We start from the raw sequence: 23981 nt of genomic DNA on the forward strand, positions 1-23981 counted from the left end.
TTATGCGGAAAGTCAGGAGGCATGGGATAGAGGGAAATTTGGCCAACTGGATAGAAAACTGGCTAACCGGTCGAAGTCAGAGTGGTGGTAGATGGTAAATATTCAGCCTGGAGCCCAGTTACAAGTGGAGTTCCGCAGGGATCAGTTCTGGGTCCTCTGCTGTTGGTAATTTTTATTAATGACTTGGATGAGGGAGTCGAAGGGTGGGTCAGTAAATTTGCAGATGATACGAAGATTGGTGGAGTTGTGGACAGTGAGGAGGGCTGTTGTCGGCTGCAAAGGGACTTAGATATGATGCAGAGCTGGGCTGAGGAGTGGCAGATGGAGTTCAACCCTGCCAAGTGTGAGGTTGTCCATTTTGGAAGAACAAATAAGAATGCGGAATACAGGGTTAACGATAGGGTTCTTAGTCAGGTGGAGGAACAGAGGGATCTTGGGGTCTATGTACATAGATCTTTGAAAGTTGCCACTCAGGTGGATAGAGCTTGTAAGGCGGCCTATGGTGTATTAGCGTTCATTAGCAGAGGGATTGAATTCAAGAGTCGTGAAGTGATGTTGCAGCTGTACAGGACTTTGGTTAGGCCACATTTGGAGTACTGTGTGCAGTTCTGGTCGCCTCACTTTAGGAAAGATGTGGAAGCTTTGGAGAGGGTGCAGAGAAGATTTACCAGGATGTTGCCTGGAATGGAGAATAGGTCGTACGAGGATAGGTTGAGAGTTCTCGGCCTTTTCTCGTTGGAACGGTGAAGGATGAGGGGTGACTTGATAGAGGTTTATAAGATGATCAGAGGAACATATAGAGTAGACAGTCAGAAACTTTTCCCCCGGGTACAACAGAGTGTTACAAGGGGACATAAATTTAAGGTGAAGGGTGGAAGGTATAGGGGAGATGTCAGGGATGGGTTCTTTACCCAGAGAGTGGTGGGGGCATGGAATGCGCTGCCCGTGGGAGTGGTAGAGTCAGAATCATTGGCGACCTTTAAGCGGCAATTGGATAGGTACATGGATGGGTGCTTAATCTAAGATAGATGTTCGGCACAACATCGTGGGCCGAAGGGCCTGTTCTGTGCTGTATTGTTCTATGTTCTATGCTAACTACTGTGCCACCGTGTCGCCCACATATAGATTGCAATGAATAAGTCAATGTGATTTATTTGATCTTAGCAGTAAATCTTGGACAGGGAAAGGAATTAACAAAACTAATTACAGATAGAAGCATATAGGTGAAATGATTTTAAAATGATGTAAACTACTGGAATAGGTCTTTATAGCATCATGAAAAAGCAAGTTGCTCCTTCTTTGTTGTGGAATTGCTGACAATATGAAATAATCAGGTATTCGTGCATTTCGGAACAGATGCTCCATCCTATTTGCCTTTCAAACAAATTATCCTATACAACTCACTTAAATACCTCAAAAGTGTTGCAATAGGTTTCTACATTAGTCTTGTTCTCTCAATAACCAAAAAACATGCACTGCTGCAAAGAACTCATCTTGGATCTGATATTATACACCCCCCCCAGCAATACAACCATCAAAATATCCCAATCACACCTGTTGGGAAGGTACTACTGGAACAGTAATGGAACATATGCAAAAGATGCCAACTCAAAATAAAGTGATTTATTCATTATCTGCATCAGTACCACTCAGACTTAAGCAACTGTTCCTTACATACCAAAATACATAACGTGACATCAAAAGGATAAGAAAATAAGAGACAGAAGCCCATTCAGATAACTCAATTTAATAGACATTTGAGTGTACATAAACCAATGATAGAATTGCTACAGCACAGGAGGCCACTGTCCTCGTTAGCTCTCCGGACACAACAAACTACAAGGCATTTTAAAACTGCAGTACATGAATTAATCTCCACACAAATTAAATTTTAACATAATGAGCATGTTTCAAGCACCTTCAACACAGAACAGTATAAGAAAACAAGGGGAAAACTACAGAAGGCATTTGTAGTGATGAAAAGAAATTAAGGTAAGAAAGGCCATTAACAATGCCTCAGTTTAATGGTGAATAGAAGATTACACCCAGAATTCTATTTAATTACATCTAAGATAAATCATGCAGCAACCAACAGTCAAAGTTATTTGATGTACTTGTAAAGACTCAGTGGTACTTCACTAGACCTAAGAATAATATCTCTAATATTCAAGTAACATACTTCAGAGGCCAGAGCTGTGTAAACGAAAGCATTAGATTCAAAGTAAGCCAACAGGTTAGGCTTCGAAAAATGGAAATGAGGAAGTAAATGAAGTGACTGGATGAATTCATATACTAAGAATATTGACATATGGGTTCTTGCAGCACAGTTGCAAGTGTTCCTACCTGTGAACGAAACAATCTAGATTCAAGATCTGCCTGCTCCAGGAGAGTGTCATAACATATGCAACATGTTTATGAAAACAACTACATTTCAAGGCTCTTGCAGCCAGTAATTGTGTCCCTATCTCCGAACCAGAGAGCCAAGGTTCAAGTCCCACCTGCTCCAAAGGTGTGCCACAACTCATCCAAACAGGTTTTTTTTAAAAATATCAAGACTGTTGTCATTGGAGAACCAGTTAACTTAAATCCAGGAGACTAAAAGTCATTCTACTGGCTATGCAACATAATCAGTTGCAAGTAAAATTCTGCAACATTCACACAACTGGAGGGTCAAACAGAATTTGACATCAAGCCACAAAATGAGATATTAGGGCAGAAAAAAAATAGCTTTTAAAGGAGCATCGCAGTTGAAGCTTTTGGGGAAGAATTCTAGAAATTGGAGATGAGGGAACTGAAATCATGGTCAATGAAAATCAAAGGTGCTCAGATGCCAGATTTGATAGAGGACAGATATCTAACAAAGGTGTGGGGCTGGAGGCAATCACAGAGATAGGAACAAGGTCATGCTTTGAAATCAAAGAGAATTTGGTTCCAGGGAGAGTTGCTGAACAAAGACGTTGGAGTGCAGGTTCATAGCTCCTTGAAAGTGGAGTCGCAGGTTGATAGGATAGCGAAGGCGGCATTTGGTATGCTTTCCTTTATTGGTCAAAGTATTGAGTACATGAGGTCATGTTGCGGCTGTACAGGACATTGGTTAGGCCACTGTTGGAATAATGTGCACAATTCTGGTCTCCTTTCTATCAGAAAGATGTTGCAAAGCTTGAAAGGGTTCAGAAAAGATTTACAAGAATTGCAGGATTTGAGCTATTGGGAGAGGCTGAATAGGTTTGGGGCTGTTTTCTGAGGAGTGTCCAAGGCTGAGGGGTGACCTTATAGAGGTTTACAAAATCATGAGGGGCATGGATAGGATAAATAGGCAAAGTCTTTTCCCTGGAGTGGGAGTCCAGAACTAGAGGGCATCGATTTAGGGTGAGAGGGAAAAGATATAAAAGAGACCTCAGGGGCAACTTTTTCACTCAGAAGGTGGTACGTGTATGGAATGAACTGCCAGAGGAAGTGGTGGAGGCTGGTACAATTGTAACATTTAAAAGGCATTTGGATAGGTATATGAGTATGAAGGGTTTGGAGGGATATGGGCCAAGTGCTGGCAGGTGGGACTAGATTGAGTTGGAATATCTGGTTGACATGGACGAGTTAGACATTGGTTCCCAGAAACATAATGTAGGTCTATGACTGCCAGGAGTGTTAATGCAACACAACTCACTGCAAATTAAGACACGAGCAGAGGTTTGGGTGGCAATAAAAGTTACAAAGGGCAATATGAGAGACCAGCCAGAAGTGCACTGAAATAGTCAAATCTGGAGGTAATGAAGGCATGGATGATGGTTTCAGCAGATGAGTTGATGCAGGGGTGCATTCTTATAGTATAGAGATCAAAGTAAGCATTGAGTGATAGCTCGACTACGTGGTTTAATCTGTCAAGTATAACACCAAGGTTGCAAATAGACTGGTTTAGTTTCAGATAAGTTGCCAAGGAGAGGAATGGACATAGTAACTAGGAAATACAGTTTGCGTAGTACAAACCAAATTAAATATCCAACAATCACCTCACATAACAATTCTTAAATGGAAAGAACAGCTAGCATGATTTTAGGTACATTTTTCTTTTCAGATTGCAATTGCAACCAATTAATCCATAAAAATCTGTTTTCTTTAGCAAAACAGAATGGATAGTGACCTGGAGCATCATACCCCTCCCAAGCCCAGGGTATGCTGAAACCAATTAGAATACTGCACTCTAGCGTAACTCTCACCAAGATCAACAAATTCAGTGTTGAGAGTGCATTGCTGGAAAAGCACAGCAAGTCAGGCCGCATCCGTGGAGCAGGAAAATCGACGTTTCGGGCAGGAGCCCTTCATCAGGGAGCCTCCGGTGGAGTGATAAATGGGAGGGGGTGGAGCTGGGGAGAAGGTAGCTGGAGGTGGGGGTAAAGGTGATAAGTCAGAGAGGAGGGTGGAGCAGATAGGTGGGAAGGAAGACTGACAGATGGGACAGGTCGTGAGGGTAGTGCTGAGCTGGAAAGTCGGAACTGGGGTAAGGTGGGGGAAGAGGGGAAATGAGGAAACGGGTGAAGTCCACATTGATACCCTGGGGTTGAAGGGTTCAGAGGCAGAAGATAAGTTGTTCTTCCTCCAGGCATCGGGTGGCGAGGGAGCGGCAATGGAGGAGGTCCAGGGGACCTGCATGTCCTCGGCAGAGTGGGAGGGGAAGTTGAAATGTTCAGTCACAGGGTGGTACGGTTGGTTGGTACAGGTGTCCCAGAGGTGCTCTTTAAAGTGCTCTGCGAGAAGGTCTCCAGTGTCCCCAATGTACAGGAGGCTGCATCGGGAGCAACAGATACAATAAATGACATTTGTGGAAGTGTAGGTGAAACTTTGATGGACGTGAAATGCTCCTTTGAGGCCTTGAACGGAGATGGGGGAGGTGTAGGTGCAGGTTTTACAATTCCTGCAGTGGCAGGGGAAGGGGTCAGGAGGGGAGAGTGGTTTGTTGGGGGGGGGGCATGGACCTGACCAGGTGGTCATAGAGGGAATGGTCTTTGCAGAAAGTGGATGGGATGGGATGGGGTGGGAAATATATCTCTGGTGGTGGGATCCACTTGTAGGTGGCAGAAATGTCATCGGATGATCAATTTATGCAGAGGCTGGAGGAGTAGGTGAGGACCAGGGGTTCTGTCCTTGTTATAGACCAGGAACTTAACTCGGTTTAAAATAAAAGCAAAGTACTGCAGAAACTCAGCAGATCTAGCAGCATCTGTGGAGTGTTGAATTCTCACATTGGTCTCGACACGTTAAGTATGCTTCACTCCGCACAGATCTCAGTTTCTCCAGCACTTTGTATTTGTTTTAGATTTCCAGCATCTGCAGGATATTGCTTTTATAGAACCTGGTTTGTATGACCCATTCCCACATGAGATCGGATGCCAGGTGGCTGGTAGTCATGTAGTACTTCAACGCTGAACAGCATAAATCATTTCACAATAGATGTGGGGCTGGGGGTGGGGAGGAAATGGAAGCTGAACCCTGAGGCAATACAGGAGTCAATGTTTAAAGGTAACGTTCATTACCAACATGTACGGTCCGTCTGAAGTAGACATACCTTGTATGTTGGTAATGTGGGTTTGAAGCTTCAATGGGTTTCGAGCTTGTAAACACGGGCATACCCTTCTACCTGTGGAAATCGAGGTTTGCATCAATGGAATTCAGCTCACAATACCCAGAGAGTAGGTTTTACACTTGTATTAAAGCACCACTTTCTAACTATATGCACATATAAAACATATACCTCATGCTATAGGCTCCTGCGCCCAATTCTTGACCGATTCCGGACAAACTGGCATCGAAATCTTGCACCAACCCAGATTCAATCACCTCATCCGGCATCGGCATCTTCAGCGCCCAGGCCATGGCGACACACAAATCAAGGCCAGTAATGCGAGTCGGAAACAAGTTGAGCTCCGGAGGAAGTAAAACCGCTCAGAACAGCGGTCCTTTTTTTCCCCAGTGTGCGGAAGAGGCTGAGTGAAAACCCGGTAATCCGAGACTTCCAAACCCAAAAAGAAGAACGAACTCACTCTGCTCAATCGCCTCGCGCCATGTCCGACCCATCAAAGATGGCGCCGCTGGGAGCCGGTCGGGACGCACGTCACGCTGATTGGCTGCTGCACGAGTCAATCAAATGGCGTTTGCCAATCTGAATCAGGCGTGTTTGCTCTCCTTGACGTCATAATGAATCTTCCTATCACAAGCCGCCGGAGGGATGGATTTACTCCTTCCGAACTGAGTAACGTGACGAGCAAAAAAAGGATTTTGTTTTTCTCCAAAAATTCCACAATTTGGCTCAATGATGAAGAGCACCCACAATACGTAAAAGGAATCAAGAGACTCTCAGATTCTTGTCTGCGCCATTTTTTTCCCAAGATGCTTTCCTCGCTAATTACACTGTTTCACCTGTCAATTCAGTCGGTGTTGAGTGGCTAAACAACCACGACATCGCCACAACTGCTGCTTTTCCCAACCTAACATCAGGGAGGACATACTCTCCTCATGGAGGAAGACCCATACTGTTGACAGATGAAGTTGAAAAATATCCCTGGTGACTGATGGAACATTCTGTTCAAAAATGTATTTGATCTCGATGTAAACCGTGAAGCACCGACTAAACGATATTTTGAGTAGCTTTCTTTTTAGCAGTGAAATCAATACGGAGTCTGCAAGAAATTTTCAAATTGCAGCACAGTTGTGTCGGCATTTTAACATGACTGGCAAAGTATGGAATTCACAACAGCTGGAAAAGAGGGTCATTGAAGTTGGTCGTGATGCTGTCTTTCAGACGAAGCATTGAACCCAGTATCTTGTCGGACTGTTTAGAGGAGTCATAAAAGAGTACTATTTGAATGAGAAGAAATCCACCTTAGAGTTATTATGAGGTTGGCTGCTACGTTTCCCCCAAAAAATGAGTGATTACATTTAAAAGGTGATTGTGAAACATTTCAAGATGTTCCATAAAATTGAATCGTGCTTACGTAAACGCAGAGTCTTTCTGGAACTAAGCTGAGACTTAAAAAAAACCGTTGGAAAACAGAGTACGTATTCTGGGCAGTGATGTGGAACTGCTAACGTATTTTTTCCAGATCTCTCACAGTAAACATTTACATGGGCAGAGCTAAATGTCAAATTTCAAAGTACATTTTATAATCATACAGTCAATACCGCCCAAAAGGAAACCATTTAGCCTAAAAACCTTTTCGCTGGCATGCACCCAGCAATACCGAAAATTGCCTTGTACATTCTACCCACAAAATGTAAGGCAAATCGAACCTGGCCTAGAAGTCTGCTCTCATTCTTTAGCAAAATTATGGAAGGAGTTGTTGACAGTACTATCAGGTAGCACTGATTAGGAACAATCAGATTGCCAACATTCAATTTGGGTTCTACTTGGATCACTTGTCTCCTGACCTATCATTAGAAAGCTTAGACCCAAATGTGGACAAATGAGTTAGACTGAAGACTTAGAGTCATAGGGGTGTACAGCCCAGAAGCAGACCCTTCAGTCCAACCCTCTAGTTCTGGACTCCCCTACTCCAGGGAAAAGACTTTGTCGATTTACCCCATCCTTGCCCCTCATGATTTTATAAACCTCTATAAGGTCACCCCTCAGCCTCTGACGCTTCAGGGAAAACAGCCCCAAACTTGTTCAGCCTCACCTTACAGCTCAAATCCTCCAATCCTGGCAACGTGCTTGTAAATCTTTTCTGTACCCTTTTAAGTTTCGCAACATCTTTCTGATAGGAAGGAGACCAGAATTGCATACAATATTCTAACAGTGGCCTAACCAATGTCCTGTACAGGTTCAGGCTGGTACAATTACAACACGAAAAAGGCATCTGGATGGTTACATGAGTAGGAAGGGTTTACAAGGATATGGGCCAAGTGCTGACAAGTGGGACTTGGGTCAAATAGGAATGTCTGGTCAGTGTGGATGAGTTGAACTGAAGGGTCTGTTTCTGTGCTGTACAGCTCTATGACTCTATTCTTGAACTTAAACAATGGTGATGACAGTTATTAAGACAGAGTTAATTACATTGGACTGGGAAAATAGCTTAAAAGTTAAGAGTAAATTAGCAATTAACTGACATTAAAGGAGATATTTCAGAGCTGTTGAAAAAGATATATTCCATTGCAAATGAAAGAGTCTATGAGAAGGATGCACACTTCCTGGCTTTTTCCTATGAAGTTAAGGATGATATCAAGTTTAAATAAAAGATGTATTATGCTGTGTAACTTTGTGATTCACCAGAACCCTCTACTTCTGTCCTGGGATCATCAGTGTGTCACCAAGGAGCCAATCCTGTAAATGCTGAGCGGGAACAAATACGTGGTCCCTGAGAGTGGGTGAGAGTATGTGAGAGCTCCTCGGGTAATGCAAACACACACACACCCCTCAAAGATTTAGTTCACGTTAACTAAGTGCCCCTGTGAGCTGTGAATTGTCAAAACCTCATGATGGCAGCCTACCTCTTGTGGTCGTTGTGACTCCAACAAATTCACTGCCTCCTCTGATCTGGACATTAGTACTCTCTCTGATCGATCTGAGTGACAAAGGCCAATATTCTATACACGTCTCCATAGGCGGCCTGGAAAGAACCCAGTGCAGAAATTCACTGCCCTGGTGCTCTTCACAGATCCAGGCATTGAATTAGATTCCAGTCCATCTGGATGCAAGTCCTTCTGGAGAAGGTAGGAACAAAAAGTGACAGCAGTCCATCACATCCTCACCTTTCTCTGACTGTGCCTCTCATACAGCTGGATGGTCTTTGCACCATTCAATTGTGCATCATTCTTAGTAATCACACTGGGATTGAGAGCCCAAATCCAGAGCTTCCTGACCCTCCTACTGCACTCTGTTGTTCAGGATGTTGCTGTTCCTGTCCCTGTGTAGCCCCTCTGCCTGACCCTCCTACTGCTCTTTGTTGTTCAGGCTGTTCCTGTCCCTGGATACCTCCTCTGCCTGACCCTCCTACTGCTCTTTGTTGTTCAGGCTGTTCCTGGGTACCCCCTCTGCCTGACCCTCCTGCTGCTCCCTGTTTTTCAGGCTGTTCCTGTCCCCGGGATCCCCCTCTGCCTGACCCTCCTATTGCACTCTGTTTTTCAGGCTGTTCCTGTCCCTGGGTACCCCCTCTGCCTGACCCTCTTACTGCTCCGTGTTGTTCAGGCTGTTCCTGTTTCTGGGTACCCCCTTCTGCCTGACCCTCCTACTGCCCCTGTTGTTCAGGCTGTTCCTGGATATCCCCTCTGCCTGACCCTCCCACTGCTCCCTGTTGATCAGGTGTTCCTGTCCCTGGGTACCCCCTCTGCCTGACCCTCCTACTGCTCCCTGTTGTTCAGGTTGTTGCTGTTCCTGTCCCTGGGTACCCCCTCTGCCTGACTCTCCTACTGTCCCCTGTTGTTCAGGCTGTTCCAGGCCCCTGGTAACCCTTCTGTCTGACCCACCTACACCCTCTGTTGTTCAGGCTGTTCCTGGATATCCCCTCTGCCTGACCCTCCCACTGCTCCCTGTTGTTCAGGGTGTTCCTGTCCCTGGGTATCCCCTCTGCCTGACCCTCCTACTGCTCTCTGTTGTTCAGGCTGTTGGTGTTCCTGTCCCTGGGTACCCCCTCTGCCTGACCCTCCTACTGCTCTCTGTTGTTCAGGCTGTTCTTGTCCCTGGGTACCCCCTCTGCCTGACCCTCCTACTGCTCACTGTTGTTCAGGCTGTTCCTGTCCCTGGGTACCCCCTCTGCCTGACCCTCTTACTGCTCCGTGTTGTTCAGGCTGTTCCTGTTTCTGGGTACCCCCTTCTGCCTGACCCTCCTACTGCGCCCTGTTGTTCAGGCTGTTCCTGTCCCTTGGTATCCCCTCTGCCTGACCCTCCTACTGCTCCCTGTTGTTCGTGCTGTTCCTGTCCCTGGGTTCCTCTTCTGCCTGACCCTCCTACTGCTCCCTGTTGTTCAGGCTGTTCCTGTCCCTTGGTACCCCCTCTACTCTCACAGAACCAAGGAGTACACAAACATTGTGGCAGGCAGAGGATGAAGAAAACATATTGAGGGCACTTTGTGGCACAGGTGATCGTGTGCTGTATGTTTGTGACATATTTCTAGAGATTGCATTGTCTTGACCTTCCTTCTGGTTGTTTGTCTCTCTATGACAGCTCAGGATGAGAAGTATCACCGATGGCTGCAAGTTTCCCTGACCACATTAGTACCCCTCCCACCACACACACACACATCCACCCACCCCTGGATATTGCTCTTAAGCAATCAGACTGACTGTGACCGACTCTCTCGATGCACGGATTCCATGACTGAGCTCACTGCTGCCAAATGCTTGCATTGGTATTGGAGGCTGCCTTTGCCTTTGCCTTTCTTCACCAGGAGCCCCTGATTGATGCATGGATTTTGCTGAGGACAGCTCCCCTTAGAGTTTGGGTCATTGTTACTTGCTTGATCCACATTGAGTGTGTTTACTGTATAAGCTGTGTACATGTGAAATTGATATAGCACCCTATCATATAGCAGGATGTTTTGTCCTCTTAACCGTGTAATTGGTACTGCATGGCAAGGCAAGGCTTGTCAAGGATTGTGCAAACATGCAGGTAGGCACTAGGTGAGCAAGATCTTAGAGAGTGAGTGAAAATTACGGAGATGCAGCCTGGTCCAATGCAGCTGGGTGCCTGTGCCTGAGTGCAAAGTGTCCCCGGTGATTATTAATGAGATGAGTTGTGGCATTAATATAGCATTTAACAAGCTTTAATCCCCATCTATTAACAACTCACTGTTGCCAAGCAAGAATCTTGGCAAAAGCATTAAAGATGGAGCGAAATGTTATTAATGTTGAGAAATTCTGGTCTCCTTCCTATCGGAAAGATGTTGTGAAACTTGAAACGGTTCAGCAAAGATTTACAAGGATGTTGCCAGGGTTGGAGGATTTGAGCTATAGGGAGAGGCTGAACAGGCTGGGGCTGTTTTCCCTGGAGCATCGGAGGCTGAGGGGTGATCTTATAGAGGTTTATAAAATCATGAGGGGCATGGATAGGGTAAATCGACAAAGTCTTTTCCCAGGGGTGGGGGAGTCCAGAACTAGAGGGCAGAGGTTTAGGGTGAGAGGAGAAAAATATAAAAGAGACCTAACGGGCAACTTTTTCACGCAGAGAGTGGTGTGTGTATGGAATGAGCTGCCAGAGGATGTGGTGGAGGCTGGTACAATTGCAACATTTAAGAGGCATTTGGATGGGTATATGAATAGGAAGGATTTGGAGGGATATGGGCTGGGTGCTGGCAGGTGGGACTAGATTGGGTTGGGAAATCTGGTCAGCATGGACAAGTTGGACAGAAGGGTCTGTTTCCGTGCTGTACATCTCTATGACTCTATAGGCCTCACTGGACTTATAGAGTCATAGTATACACATGGAAATAGACCCTTCCGTACACCTAGTCAACGCCAACCATGTATCCAAACTAAACTAGTCCCCCCGCCTGCATTTGGCCCATATCCTTCCAAACATTTCATATTCATGTACTTATCCAAATGTCTTTCAAACGTTGTGACTGTACCTGCATGCGCCACTTCCTGTGGAGATTCATTCCACACACAAACCACTCTCTTTTTGAAATCTTTTTCCTTTCACCATAAAAATATGTCCCCTAGTTTTGACCTCCCCCACTTTTGGGAAAAGACCTTTGCTATTCACCTTCTCTTGAGTTTATAAACCTCTATGAGACTTCTCATCGGATTATGGCACACATCATGCCATAGCATCTGCTGCTCAAACCTGTGTAAAATCCCACCCTGTATCGATCTTGGACAGCAAATGAGCAATGCCTGTGGAGATCTCCTATAATAACAACTTATAGTTATAAAGCAGTTCATGTGGTCAACGGTGTCTCACAAGCAGTCTTGTCAAATAAAATTTGATGCCAATTCACTTGAGATGACCAAAAATTATTCAAAAAGGTAGGTCTTAAGAGTATCTTAAAGAAGGAGGTGATGGTGGTGGGGTATAGGGAGTTCCAGAAGTTAGGCTCAGCAGCTGAAGGCATAGCCCCCAGTGGTGAAGTGATGGATATTGTTAATACACAAGAGGCTAGAATTCAATGCGTTTAAGTGGTCCTGGAGGGTCATGGAGCTGGAGGAGGTTCCAAGAATAGGGAGGAGAGATGGTGGGTTTTGAGGGCAAGGATGGGAATGATAACATCTAGGCATCACCTGGACTGGGAGCCAATGTGAGTGAGCATGGGTAGTGATAATGAGAGAATGGGACTTGATGCAAGTTAGGAAACAGGCACCAGAGTTTTAGTGCTGTTCAAATTCACAGAGGCATGCTTAATGTGTTCCTGCCTTCATGTCTCCCTCAAAGTAGGTGAAAAGCATTATTGGAGCTCCAGTCTAGCAGAGTGACTACTAGTATCAGCTGACAGCGGCATCTGTCTCTTTCCTAATTACAGGGTGAGCTTATTTGAAACATTGGGGTAGGTAACCCACACCTGGAAAGGACCAGCAGAGGTTCCTGCCCCAAATACACTGCAGAAAATTAGAGTGGCAGCCTTGTGTTCTGGTTTTGAGCGTGCATTTGAAGAAGACAATGTTATCCCCCATTTGGAGCTTAGAATTGCAATCAGCGGCAAATCCGATTCTCAATGGGATGCTGAACTGACAGTGGGAGTTCCTGATTTGCTGCAGTGCTCCGAAAGCATGTGATTTCAAATAAACCTGTTGGACTACAACTTGCTGTCATGTGACTTCTGACTTTGTCCAACATTAGCAATTCCACATCATGGCTACCATTGGGACCTGAAAAGTTGGAGGAAGGAGCCAAGCACCTTCCAAACAAATAAACTGTTGGCAGCACTATTTTTCTGTCGAACATACAACAAAGTTTTTTTCAAATGTGTTATTCAAATCCAGCACGTTTTTATGATTGCTTTCAATGACCAAAATTGGTGGTATAGTGGACAGTGAAGATAGTTATCGAAGAGTGAAATGGGATGTTGATCAACTGGGCCAAGAAATGGCAGATATCATGGAGTGCTGTGTACAGTTCGGGTCACCCTGCTATTGGAAGGGTGTTATTAAAACGGAGAGGGTGTGAAAAAGATTTACAAGAATGTTACCAGAACTGGAGGGTTTGAGTCATAAGGAGAGGCTGGATAGGCTGGGACTTTTTTCTTTGGAGTGTCGGAGGTTTTGGGGTGACCTTATTGAGGTTCATAAAATCATGAGGGACATAGATAAGGTGAACAGCAAAGGTCTTTTCCCTAGGGTGGGGGACTTCAAAACCAGAAGGCATGATTTTAAGGTGAGAGGGGAAAAATTTGAAAGGGATCTTGGAGAAACATTGTCATACAGAAGGTAGTGCATATGTGGAATGAACTGTTAGAGGAAATTGTAGATGCAGGTGCAGGTACAATATTTAAAAGACATTTGGCCAGGTTCATGGATAGGAAAGGTTTGGAGGGATATGGGCCAAATGGAACTAGTTTAGTTTGGAAACATTGTCAGCATGGATGAGTTGGGTCAAAGGGTCTGTTCCCATGCTGTATGACTCTATTTGAATTTGAATCTTTGGAGTCTGGAGTTCTCAAAGGGAATGGTGGTGTGTGCTGCTATCAGCTCTGACTATGGTGCGGCCGCATCTGGAGTATTGTGTGCAGTTTTGGTCGCCATCCTATCGGAAGGATGTGGAGGCACTGGAACGGGTGCAGAGGAGGTTTACCAGGATGTTGCCTGGTATGGTAGGAAGATCGTATGAGGAAAGGCTGAGGCACTTGGGGCTGTTTTCATTGGAGAAAAGAAGGTTTAGGAGTGACTTGATAGAGGTGTACAAGAAGATTAGGGGTTTAGATAGGGTTGACAATGAGAACCTTTTTCCACGTATGGAGTCAGATATTACGAGGGGGCATAGCTTTAAATTAAGGGGTGGTAGGTATAGGACAGATTTTAGGGGTAGATTCTTTACTCAGCGAGTTGTGAGTTCATGGAATGCCCTGCCAGTAACAGTGGTGGACTCTCCCTCTTTATGGGCGTTTAAACGGGCATTGGATAGGCATATGGAGGATAGTGGGCTAGTATAGGTTAGGCGGGCTTGGATCGGCGCAACATCGAGGGCCGAAGGGCCTGTACTGCGCTGTATTTTTCTATGTTCTATGGTAACGTATACAAGAAAATACTTTGCATTTACAAGTATTTGACAATGACAGTTTAACATTAAACTGCAACACATTTTATTTTATGCAGAGCATGTGAAGTGTTGAAAGGTAATTCTGGAGAGCTTTTTAAGCTTCTTGGGACAAGGTATCCCTCGCCTCAGCATCAGTGGTAACTGGCTCCACTCTGCTACTGAGTACAACCTTGCACTGGATTAATTCAGCGCAGGACTCCTTAGTGCGATTATTCACTGAGACCCTGTTTTAACTGGATAGTTGGAAATTATTTCTGTACATTTTCAGATAGACATTCTACAGTCAAATGAACCTGGTGACCATCTGGTATCAATACAGGAGATTTACTGCATTTATTCCAGATTCAAATTCTGTGCAGGACTGCTGAATGGTAAGGAGTTTACCCAGAGATAGCTGGCTGCAGAGCAGTATTGGAGCGATAGGGGAACAGAAGATTGACTGGCAGTTCAGCCAGTAAATGCTTTATGACCTGAAAGAGAAATCAAAAGGGGAATATATACTGGGATTTGCCACATTAATAGTTGGATTTACTTTTGAATTTGGTGCTTGTATAGAGCTGTTAAACTTGTATTTGGGGTACAGTGCTTTGCAAAGGAAATAGTGATTTCAGTGTTCTATTTAATCTTCAGCAAGAAGAAACATGGAGATAAAACAAGCATAATCCAGCTGCTTTTCTAGAGAAAGTAAAAACCAGACATACAACCATTCCAAGCTGATCTTGTGGATTTCTAAGTAGTTAATTTCATCCTGTTGCTCCAGCCACAGACAGAAAGAGAATGGAGAATATTACTTGAAACTGGGGGAGTCCTATTGTTATAAAAACAAGGTAATTTACCACATAGTGTGACAATACTGTCACCTTCAAAAGATTATTCTGCCCAGGGTTTTTTTAAGAGAGGTTAGATCAGAGTGGTGCTAGAAAAGCACAGCAGGTCAGACAGCATCCGAGGAGCAGGAAAATCGAGGTTTCGGGCAAAAGCCCTTCATCAGGAATGGAGGCATGGAGCCTCCAAGGTGGAGAGATAAAAGGTTGTCAAGTCAGATGTACTGAACTGGCTACTGAAAAGGCTTAAGTTAATAACTTAGGAGGCCTTTAGGTTTTTTTAAAACAGTTGAAACAATAGAAGGGGAGTGGCCAGCTATTATTAGATGAGATTACTTACAGTGTGGAAACAGGCCCTTCGGCCCAACAAGTCCACACCGACCTGCCGAAGCACAACCCACCCATACATTTGCCCCTTACCTAATACTACGGGCAATTTAGCATGGCCAATTCAGCTGATATGCACATCTTTGGATTGTGGGAGGAAACCAGAGCACCCAGAGAAAACCCACGCAGACACGGGGAGAACGTGCAAACTCCACACAGTCAGTCGCCTGAGGCAGGAATTGAACCCGGGTCTCTGGCGCTGTGAGGCAGCAGTGGTAACCACTGTGCCACCGTGCTGCCCAAGCTCTCACAGACCAGAGTTTCTAGTCGTTTTTTAGCTGTAGCAGTCAGAAGCTATTTGGGGTCCCAGAAGAATTGGAAGCTTCAGTGAATGATTCCTAGCTGCTGCTTTCCTCCGAAAACTCTCTTGTTGTTTCTTCCTGGTTTAGAGGACAGCGTGTAAGAATCCGTGTCTGAATTTACCTTTTTTGCCAAGGGATGTGTTTATGGAATGTTTCTATATTGGAACAGTTAATTAGTAATGGGTCCTGTAGCTATTATTCAGTTAAGTTTTCCAGTGATTAAATTATTCTAAATTCCTCTTTCTTGTGTTTGTATTTTAACAATTGTGTTTAAATACATTGTGTTTCGCTTAATGTTGAGTAGTTTGACCAGTCACTTCACATCTACCTTTAACAGATAGCTGGTTCTTGACAGAAGTTCTCAAAAGGGAAAGATACCTGCTTATCAGATAAACATATCTTACGCTCCCTCAGGGAAAAAAAAAGTTCTGAAAGCAAGTTGTGCAGGCTGGAATGAGAATTTAAGAGAACCACGCTGTGTCATTGACAAAGTAACGTAGCTTAGATGTCCCCGATAACTTTTCTCGTTTCAAACATTCAGACAGTTATGTAATCAAGTTTGCCTTGGCCTGGTAGTAATTTAGTGAACAGCAGAAAATGAGAGCAAGAGTGAGCAATATGGAAGAATTGAATATTTTAAGTTCACTGGTAACATTGTGTTCGTACTTAGTTGAAAGTGATTTGCACGCACTGTAGTTATGTGGAATATCTTTGAATGCTTGTTCATGACATTAATGTAACTTCTGTCAGTTGTATTTGTTGTAGAAAGAACTAACAGAGTGGTAACTTTCAAACTATAGTTAACCGATTGTCCTCCCTCTATTAGAAAGACATAGTTCAAATACTTTAGATGGGTCAGTTTTTGTCCAATGTGTGCAGGAGGGTTTCCTGACACAGTAGTAGATAGGCCAACAACAGGTGAGGCCACACTGGATTTGGTACTGGTAATAAACCTGGTCAGGTGTTAGAATTGGAGGTAGGTGAGCACGTTGGTGATAGTGACCACAACTCAGTTACGTTTACTTTAGCAATGGAAGGGATAGGTATGTTGCACAGGGCAAGAGTTATACCTGGGTGGGGGTGGGGGGTGGGTGGTGGTAGTAGGAAATCATGATGCTATTAGGCGAGACTTAGGATGGATAGGATGGGGAAAGAAGCTGCAGGGGATGGGCACAATTGAAATGTGGAGCTTGTTCAAGGAACAGCTACTGCGTGTTTTTGATAAGTATGTACCTGTCAGGCAGGGAGGAAGTGGTTGAGTGAGGGAACCGTGGTTTACTAAAGAGGTTGAATCTCTTGTTAAGAGGAAGAAGGTGGCTTATGTAAAGAGGAGACGCGAAGGCTCAGTTAGGGCGCTTGAGAGTTACAAGTCAGCCAAGAAGGACCTAAAGAGAGAGCTAAGAGCCAGGAGGGGACATGAGAAGTCTTTGGCAGGTAGAATCAAGGAAAACCCTAAAGATTTTTATAGGTATATCAGAAATAAAAGAATGACTAGGATAAGATTAGGACCAGTCAAAGACAGTAGGGGAAGTTGTGTGTGTGGAGTCCAAAGAGATAGGAGGCGCAAAATGAATATTTTTCATCAGTATTCACACAGGGAAAACACAATGTTGTTGAGGAGAATATTGAGTTACAGGCAATTTGACCTTGGGATTGAGGTTCACAAGGAGGAGTTGTTAGTAATTCTGGAAAGTGTGGAAATAGATAAGTCTCTTGGGCCAGATGGGATTTATCCTAGGACTCTCTGGGAAGCTGGGAAGGAGATTGCAGAGCCTTTGGCTTTGATCTTCATGTTGTTATTGTCTATAGGACCGGTGCCAGAAGACTGCAAATATCCCCTTATTCAAGAAGGGGAGTAGACACTATCCTGGTAATTATAGACCGGTGAGCCTTACTTCAGTTGTGGGCAAAGTTTTTAAAGGATTATAAGAGATAGGATTTAGAATCATCTAGAAAGGAATAATTTGATTAGGGATAGTCAACACGGTTTTGTGAAGGGTAGGTCGTGCCTCACAAACTTTATTGAATTCTTTGAGATGGTGACCAACAGGTGGCAAAGCAGTTGATGTGGTGTATATGAATTTCAGTAAACGTTTGATAGTGTTCCTATTGCAGGAAATATGGAGGCATGGGATTGAGGGTGATTTAGTGGTTTGGATCAGAAATTGGCTAGCTGAAAGAAGACAGAGGGTGGTGGTTGATGCAAAATGTTCATCTTGGAGTTCAGTTAATAGTGGTGAACTGCAAGGATCTGTTTTGGGGTCACTGCTGTTTGTCATTTTTTTCAATTACCTGGATGAGGGCGTAGAAGGATGGGTTAGTAAATTTGTGGATGACACTAAGGTCGGTGGAGTTGTGGACAGTGCTGAAGGATGTTGCAGGTTACAGAGGGACATAGACAAGCTGCAGAGCTGGGGTGAGAGGTGGCAAATGAAGTTTAATGTGGAAAAGTATGAGGTAATTCACTTTGGAAGGAGTAACAGGAATGCGGAGTACTGGGCTAATGGTAAGATTCTTGGTCGTGTGGATGAGCAGAGAGATCTCTGTGTCCATGTGCATAGATCCCTGAAAGTTGCCACCCAGATTGATAGGGTTGTAAGGTATGTTAGCTTTTATTGGGAGAGAGATTGAGTTTCAGAACCATGTTGCAGCTGTACAAAATTCTGGTGCGGCCGCACTTGGAGTATTGCATACAGTTCTGCTCACCGCATTATAGGAAGGATGTGGAAACATTGGAAAGGGTTCAGAGGAGATTTATCAGGATGTTGCCTGGTGTGGAGGGAAGGTCTTATGAGGAAAGGCTGAGGGACTTGAGGCTGTTTTCGTTAGGTGACTTAAGGTGACTTAATAGAGGCATAGAAGATGATCAGAGGATTAGATAGGGTGGACAGTGAGAGCCCTGTTCCTTGGATGGTGACGGTTAGCACGAGGGAACATTGTTTTAAATTGAGGGGTGATAGATATAGGACAGATGTCAGATGTAGGGAGTAGTAAGGGTGTGGAATGCCCTGCCTGCAACAGTAGTGGACTCGCCAACATTAAAGGGCATTTAAATAGTCATTGGATAAACATATGGATGAAAATGGAATAGTGTAGTTTAGATGGGCTTTAGGTTGGTTTCACAGGTCGGTGCAACATCGAGGGCTGAAGGGCCTGTACTGCGCTGTAATATTCTATGTTCTAACCTACAAGTTACCAAGGTAAATGGGAGTTTATCAAATGAGCAATCTAGTTCAATGCAATAAGTTAACACAACACAAATGTTTAGTTCTGTACTGTTAAAATAATGCTTTATTATTCTTCTTTCAGCTTCTATCCACAAATTATTAGTAGCAGACCATTATTCACAATTATATATTGCTTGCAGACCCGGGGAATTTTTCCATTACTGATTTCTTTGACTATTAATTACAATCTTTAGAATTTAAACTCAGCAACAAAGAAAAAAGACAGTACAATTAGTCATAAAGAGATCATGTACTTATTGTACCCTTTCATGTCAGGGAGTCATTTTTAAAAAATAATCATCCATTTCATCTTATTTCGAGTATATTTTAAATTACTTACAATTTTTAGTAAATACAAAAATGGAGTGTGATGTTGTAGCAAATCAAACATGCCATTTTCAATACTGATGAACTGAACGCTGATGACTGCATTGCTTTGTTTGAGTTGTTCAGAGTACTGAGCAGCAGGTTTTTTAAAAAAAAATCTCATTTTACAAATTTCATTGCTCTGTGATTTCAACACATTAGAGATTGCATTCAGTCAGGTTAATATGGCCAGTGTGAAATATGATTATCTGGAGTTTGGAAGGAAATTACCGTCAGAGGTTCATGCCAGTCGGGCTTGGATGCAGGCAGTTTCACAGCTCTTAAAAAAAAAACCACCCTGTAGTTTACAGGATGGGATTTGCAGCAAGTTAGAGTTACATTGTTTATCTCTGGAGTGTTGGCCTCTGTGAAAACTGACGCTCCGTGGCTGCCAGCTTCCTGTTCGAAAGAGGTTTCCCTTAGCAAAATCAATACTTTATAAAGGTTCAGTTCGATATTACTGAAAATATAAATGTAGTTTTTCTGCAGCATATCTGAGAAAGCTGTGGCATTCTTTCCGCTAATAAAGACAGGTTTCACTGCATATCATGTATTTTAATTATTTCAGCAATCTTCCACAACCGATGAAAAGAAGTCAAAATGTTTTTAAGGAACTAATTAGCTTCAATGACAAAAAAAGAAAAAAAACATCAAAATCATGGAGTTTACAACATGTGAAGAAACTCCACTGTGTTTGCCATGTTACATGTCTTTGTACATGCATATGGACATAAAGAAATCTGTGCATCTATCTGCTTTTTCAGGGATTTTTGGAATAAACAGACAAAGATTTTGATATATATCATCCATCCAGGTAATTGACAGAATCAATATTTTGTTCCTATTTTTTGTACAGGATTAGAAAAAGCCAATCAGGTTGTTCCTGTATCTAGAAATGATTATATCCCACTACAATCACCATATCCACAACTTATAGTTTGTTAGCTCCCAATACTTGTTACAGTAGTTCACCTCATAAATTCAGGACTCTGCCCAAAGTAAGTCAATCTGAATTGTTGTTTCACTCCCCTTCAAAGATGGAGGCTATGAGTGAGGATTTACAGCAACATTTCTGTTTTCTTTAAAATCAGAACAGAAGTCTACCAGATTTTGTCAAATCATTCCAAAACACAAATGAAAGAATACGAAAACAAATTTCTATTTCAATAAAAATTCTTTTGCACTTGCAGTATAAATAGAATAGGCATATGAAATGTAACTAATAAATATAGTTCATTAGTAATGAATGCATATGTTCACTCATAGCTTTGCTACAGATAGCTTATGCCACCTCTAGCAATGACATCTCATGAGCATGAATGGGTGCCCATTTGAAACCAACAATAAGAAACTTTTACTGTCTTCTCCATCTTATTAATTAAGGAAATTATATTCTTAATCGGCTTCATGTGACAGTTCTCATTTCCTCATGTTATCTTTCTCAGTCTTTTCCTATTATAAACAACTCAGAACGTTATGCTCCCTTTATTAAGTTGCTGACCACATTTTCCCAATCAGCTAATATATGCATGAATTGCTTCGTGGGAAAAGACAACTGCACGCACAGTTTTTGTTTCACATCACACCCACCACACCTCTTATATCACCAGTGATGTTTTTCTCTGGGCATTTCAAATCAAAGTGGACTCGCAGTAGTCCATCTTGAGGCCTGAACTATAGCCACTCCATCCGGTGCCTCGTCCAAAGTGTGTGGGCCTATACAATGAATTGGAAGGCATCATAGCGGAACTGATCTGTCGATGCTGACTTTGTCCGAGTGTGTAAAACAGATGATTGGAAGTCAGCAGTCTACATCTCAGGTAATCTTACCTCATAACAGCCAAAGCCAACTTTCTGACATACTGATTACATTCCTTCCACGACACTCTCATCATAGGTTGTGCAGGGACACAACCTACTTTCTATCCTCCACTTCCCCTCTGATGACATGCTGACTGCTACCCCTGGTGCCTTTGTAACAAGTAGATTGGCACAGCATCTACAATCCCCTTCATGGTGGGTTGAGTACAATCTCCAGCCCTCCCACACTTTGTCGACAGACTGTGACCATTCATTCACATGACAGAATAATTAGAATCTGCACTAGCTAAAACCTTCACGACATCATTAGCTGCAAAGAGCTTATCTAAAGAATCCCTATAGTGTAGAAGCAGGCCATTTGGCCCATCAGGTCCACACAAACCCTCCCATCCCTGATGTCCCATGGCTGAACCACCTAGCCTGCACATTATGGGAAATTTAGCATGGCCAATCCATTACTTGCACATCTTTGGACTGTGGGAGGAAACCCATACAGCCAAAACCCACACAAAGTCACCCAAGGCTGGGATCCAACCTGGGTCTCAGGTGATGTAAGGCAGCAGTGCTAACCACTGTGGCACTCAGACTTGAAAATGTCTGGTGGTTTTGAAAAGTGCTATATCAATACAACTGTCTTTTTTTACCCCAAATCCTATAGTTGATTTACTTTGGAAATACTTACAGCAGTAAACCCTGAAAAAGCCTAAAATGACTTATAACTCATCAAATATATCTATAAATATATCTGAAAACTACTTGCATCCAAGAAAAGATTCTGCAGCTCTGCCATAGCATTAAGTTGAATGTCCTTCAGCAATTTTGTATTAAAATCTTGTGCCTCCTTCCTGCCACCATAGTAACAGAGGCTTGGTCTAATCTAAACTTTATTTTAACTACTGCATTTATTAAAATTATAAAATATCTCCAATATTAATATCTTAAAATAAGCAGTGTAGAATCACCTCAGGAATTTCACACCATAGATTAGGTAAATTTCAGATAGGAGGAAACAGTTTCAAACCTATAGCTACACCTTGATATTCCTACATTGAGCAAGAAGTGATGTTACAATCACTCCTAGGCATTTGTCTTCCTCAAGAAGTTTTCTTTTTTGCCTAAATTTTCTCACTTCTTGGTGGGATGGGAATTTGCCCACATACACATGCACAGATATATCAGGCTTTCAGTTTCTGAGTTTGCCAAATTGCAGTTTCCCACCTCTTCAAGTGAATGGCAGAAAATTGTGGGTTGGCAAAGGACAGAATCAGGAAATCCTAGCCACAACTGTAGGAGACTATTCAATATAGCAACATTATAGTCCATACTGATCCTGTTCTTGTCCAACACCTGAATCTGTGCATTTCCAGCATAATTTACTGGAGCTTGACCAGGAGATTACTTTGTCTTGGTCTTGTCCTTCACCCAGCTGTTCCTTGGTCCTCCTGTTGCATGGTTGAGATCAGCTAATTCAACACAGACTGCTGATTCAACTGAGAACCTTTGCGTCCAAATGGCTTCGATCAATGTTGTGCAGTGCCTTTACCCAGATGACCATCAGGGGCCCTGTGTGTCAGTTCACAGCCCATTTAAAGCTGACCATTTATTGCTATTTCATGAAAGGAGGGAATAAAATTAAACTGCATTCAGAAACCTTCATTGAGCATCACATGAAAAAATATATAATTTGTCCAAAATATCGCAGGAGCAAATAACTGTGCAAACAAAATTTTGTACTCAGTAATTAGATTGGAACTCATTATTTTCCTTATTTAGATCTTGATTTTAGGATATCACTTAAAGGTATACTGTGTGGTTTATTGGATAAGTATCCTATGATTGTGTGTTTTATTTAGAACTATTTTATGCACAACAATGCCACTGCATCAGAATATGTTTGTTGTTGCCTAAGCATCTGCTCAGTAATACAAAATGAGACAGTCCTAAGCTTGATGCCTGGTCTGTGCCAATCTTTCAACAGCCCATGCATGGTAATGAGTCTGAGAATTCCTGTGTTAGAAAAATAAATAGAACTGCTGTTCCTGATGACAATCCTATGGTAAATGCATATTTGTGGACATTTGAGTCAGTTGGTCTCTGATGCCCTTGTGATGAAATAAGCTGGCAACACTCCCTGATTAGGCTCATACTTGGAGAAGTGCTCTTGATATAGTGTATCAGAATAAAAGACAGTACTTTCAGAGAGGAGGTGATGAAAATGGACCAAGTGTGTCTGGAGCACCACATCAAAAAGCACCACTGTGACTGTAGCAGACTCCAACAACCTGTTCCAGTAATGCTGATTGCCTTGTGAGAGCAATATGGTGGCAACAATATAGTTAGTTTTCCATTAAGCTGGCATTATTGGGGGCATAAGCAAAGGTGGCAACACAATGGGGCTGTGGGAGTTGGCAATACGGTTGGGCTTTAAGTTTCCAAATCAATTCAGAAGTCTTGTGCTCCTCCTGCTGTCCCTACTACGCCTGTATGCTCTCAGCCCGCTGCTTGGTTGTTATCACTGGATACTGCCGTTGCTGCTGCTGGCTTTTGCTGCTTGCTTGGCTTGCTGTTTGCTTGCTGTTGCCTGCTTGCTTAGCTTGCTGTTTGCTTGCTGGCAGTTTGCTGAATATAGATTCATGAAGGAACTGGTTGGTGTTTATTTGGGTCAATTATTTCAACATGTCAGGTTAGGTCAATGCTTCAAAACTTGTGGGATCAGAATTGGGGAGAACTTTGGGCAGTTCCTCTCTGCCCCAGAGAACAATGAAACCATGGAACAAGTTGGTGCAATGAATGCTGACTCACTTAATTTTTTCCAAGAAAGTTGGACTGATTTTGGGCTGCAATGATGATCACCTTGTGCACAAGGTAGGTAGTCAGT

At 43.2% G+C, this 23981-nt stretch overlaps 2 protein-coding genes across 5 annotated transcripts in view; both read right to left on the bottom strand.

Annotated features, from left to right (window-relative positions):
- The window catches only part of tfcp2 (transcription factor CP2), a 145203-nt gene extending 139112 nt beyond the window's left edge, over positions 1–6091 (bottom strand). For 2 of the 3 annotated variants that reach the window (XM_060820943.1, XM_060820942.1), the window contains exon 1: positions 5747–6091. In XM_060820943.1, the coding sequence (XP_060676926.1) occupies positions 5747–5868 (122 nt within the window). In that variant the 5' untranslated portion in view covers positions 5869–6091. Of the gene's footprint in view, positions 1–5560; positions 5633–5746 lie in introns of all 3 variants that reach the window. The other variant, XM_060820944.1, reaches the window with a different exon arrangement.
- Positions 6092–22073: 15982 nt separating this feature from the next.
- pou6f1 (POU class 6 homeobox 1) overlaps positions 22074–23981 on the bottom strand; it is a 132624-nt gene continuing 130716 nt past the window's right edge. Inside the window, exon 11 of one of the 2 annotated variants that reach the window (XM_060820947.1) lies at positions 22074–22709. In XM_060820947.1, the coding sequence (XP_060676930.1) occupies positions 22679–22709 (31 nt within the window). In that variant the 3' untranslated portion in view covers positions 22074–22678. The remainder of the gene's footprint in view (positions 22710–23981) is intronic. The other variant, XM_060820945.1, reaches the window with a different exon arrangement.

The sequence above is a fragment of the Hemiscyllium ocellatum genome, chromosome X (genome assembly GCF_020745735.1).
Source record: "Hemiscyllium ocellatum isolate sHemOce1 chromosome X, sHemOce1.pat.X.cur, whole genome shotgun sequence".
Lineage (NCBI taxonomy): Eukaryota > Metazoa > Chordata > Chondrichthyes > Orectolobiformes > Hemiscylliidae > Hemiscyllium > Hemiscyllium ocellatum.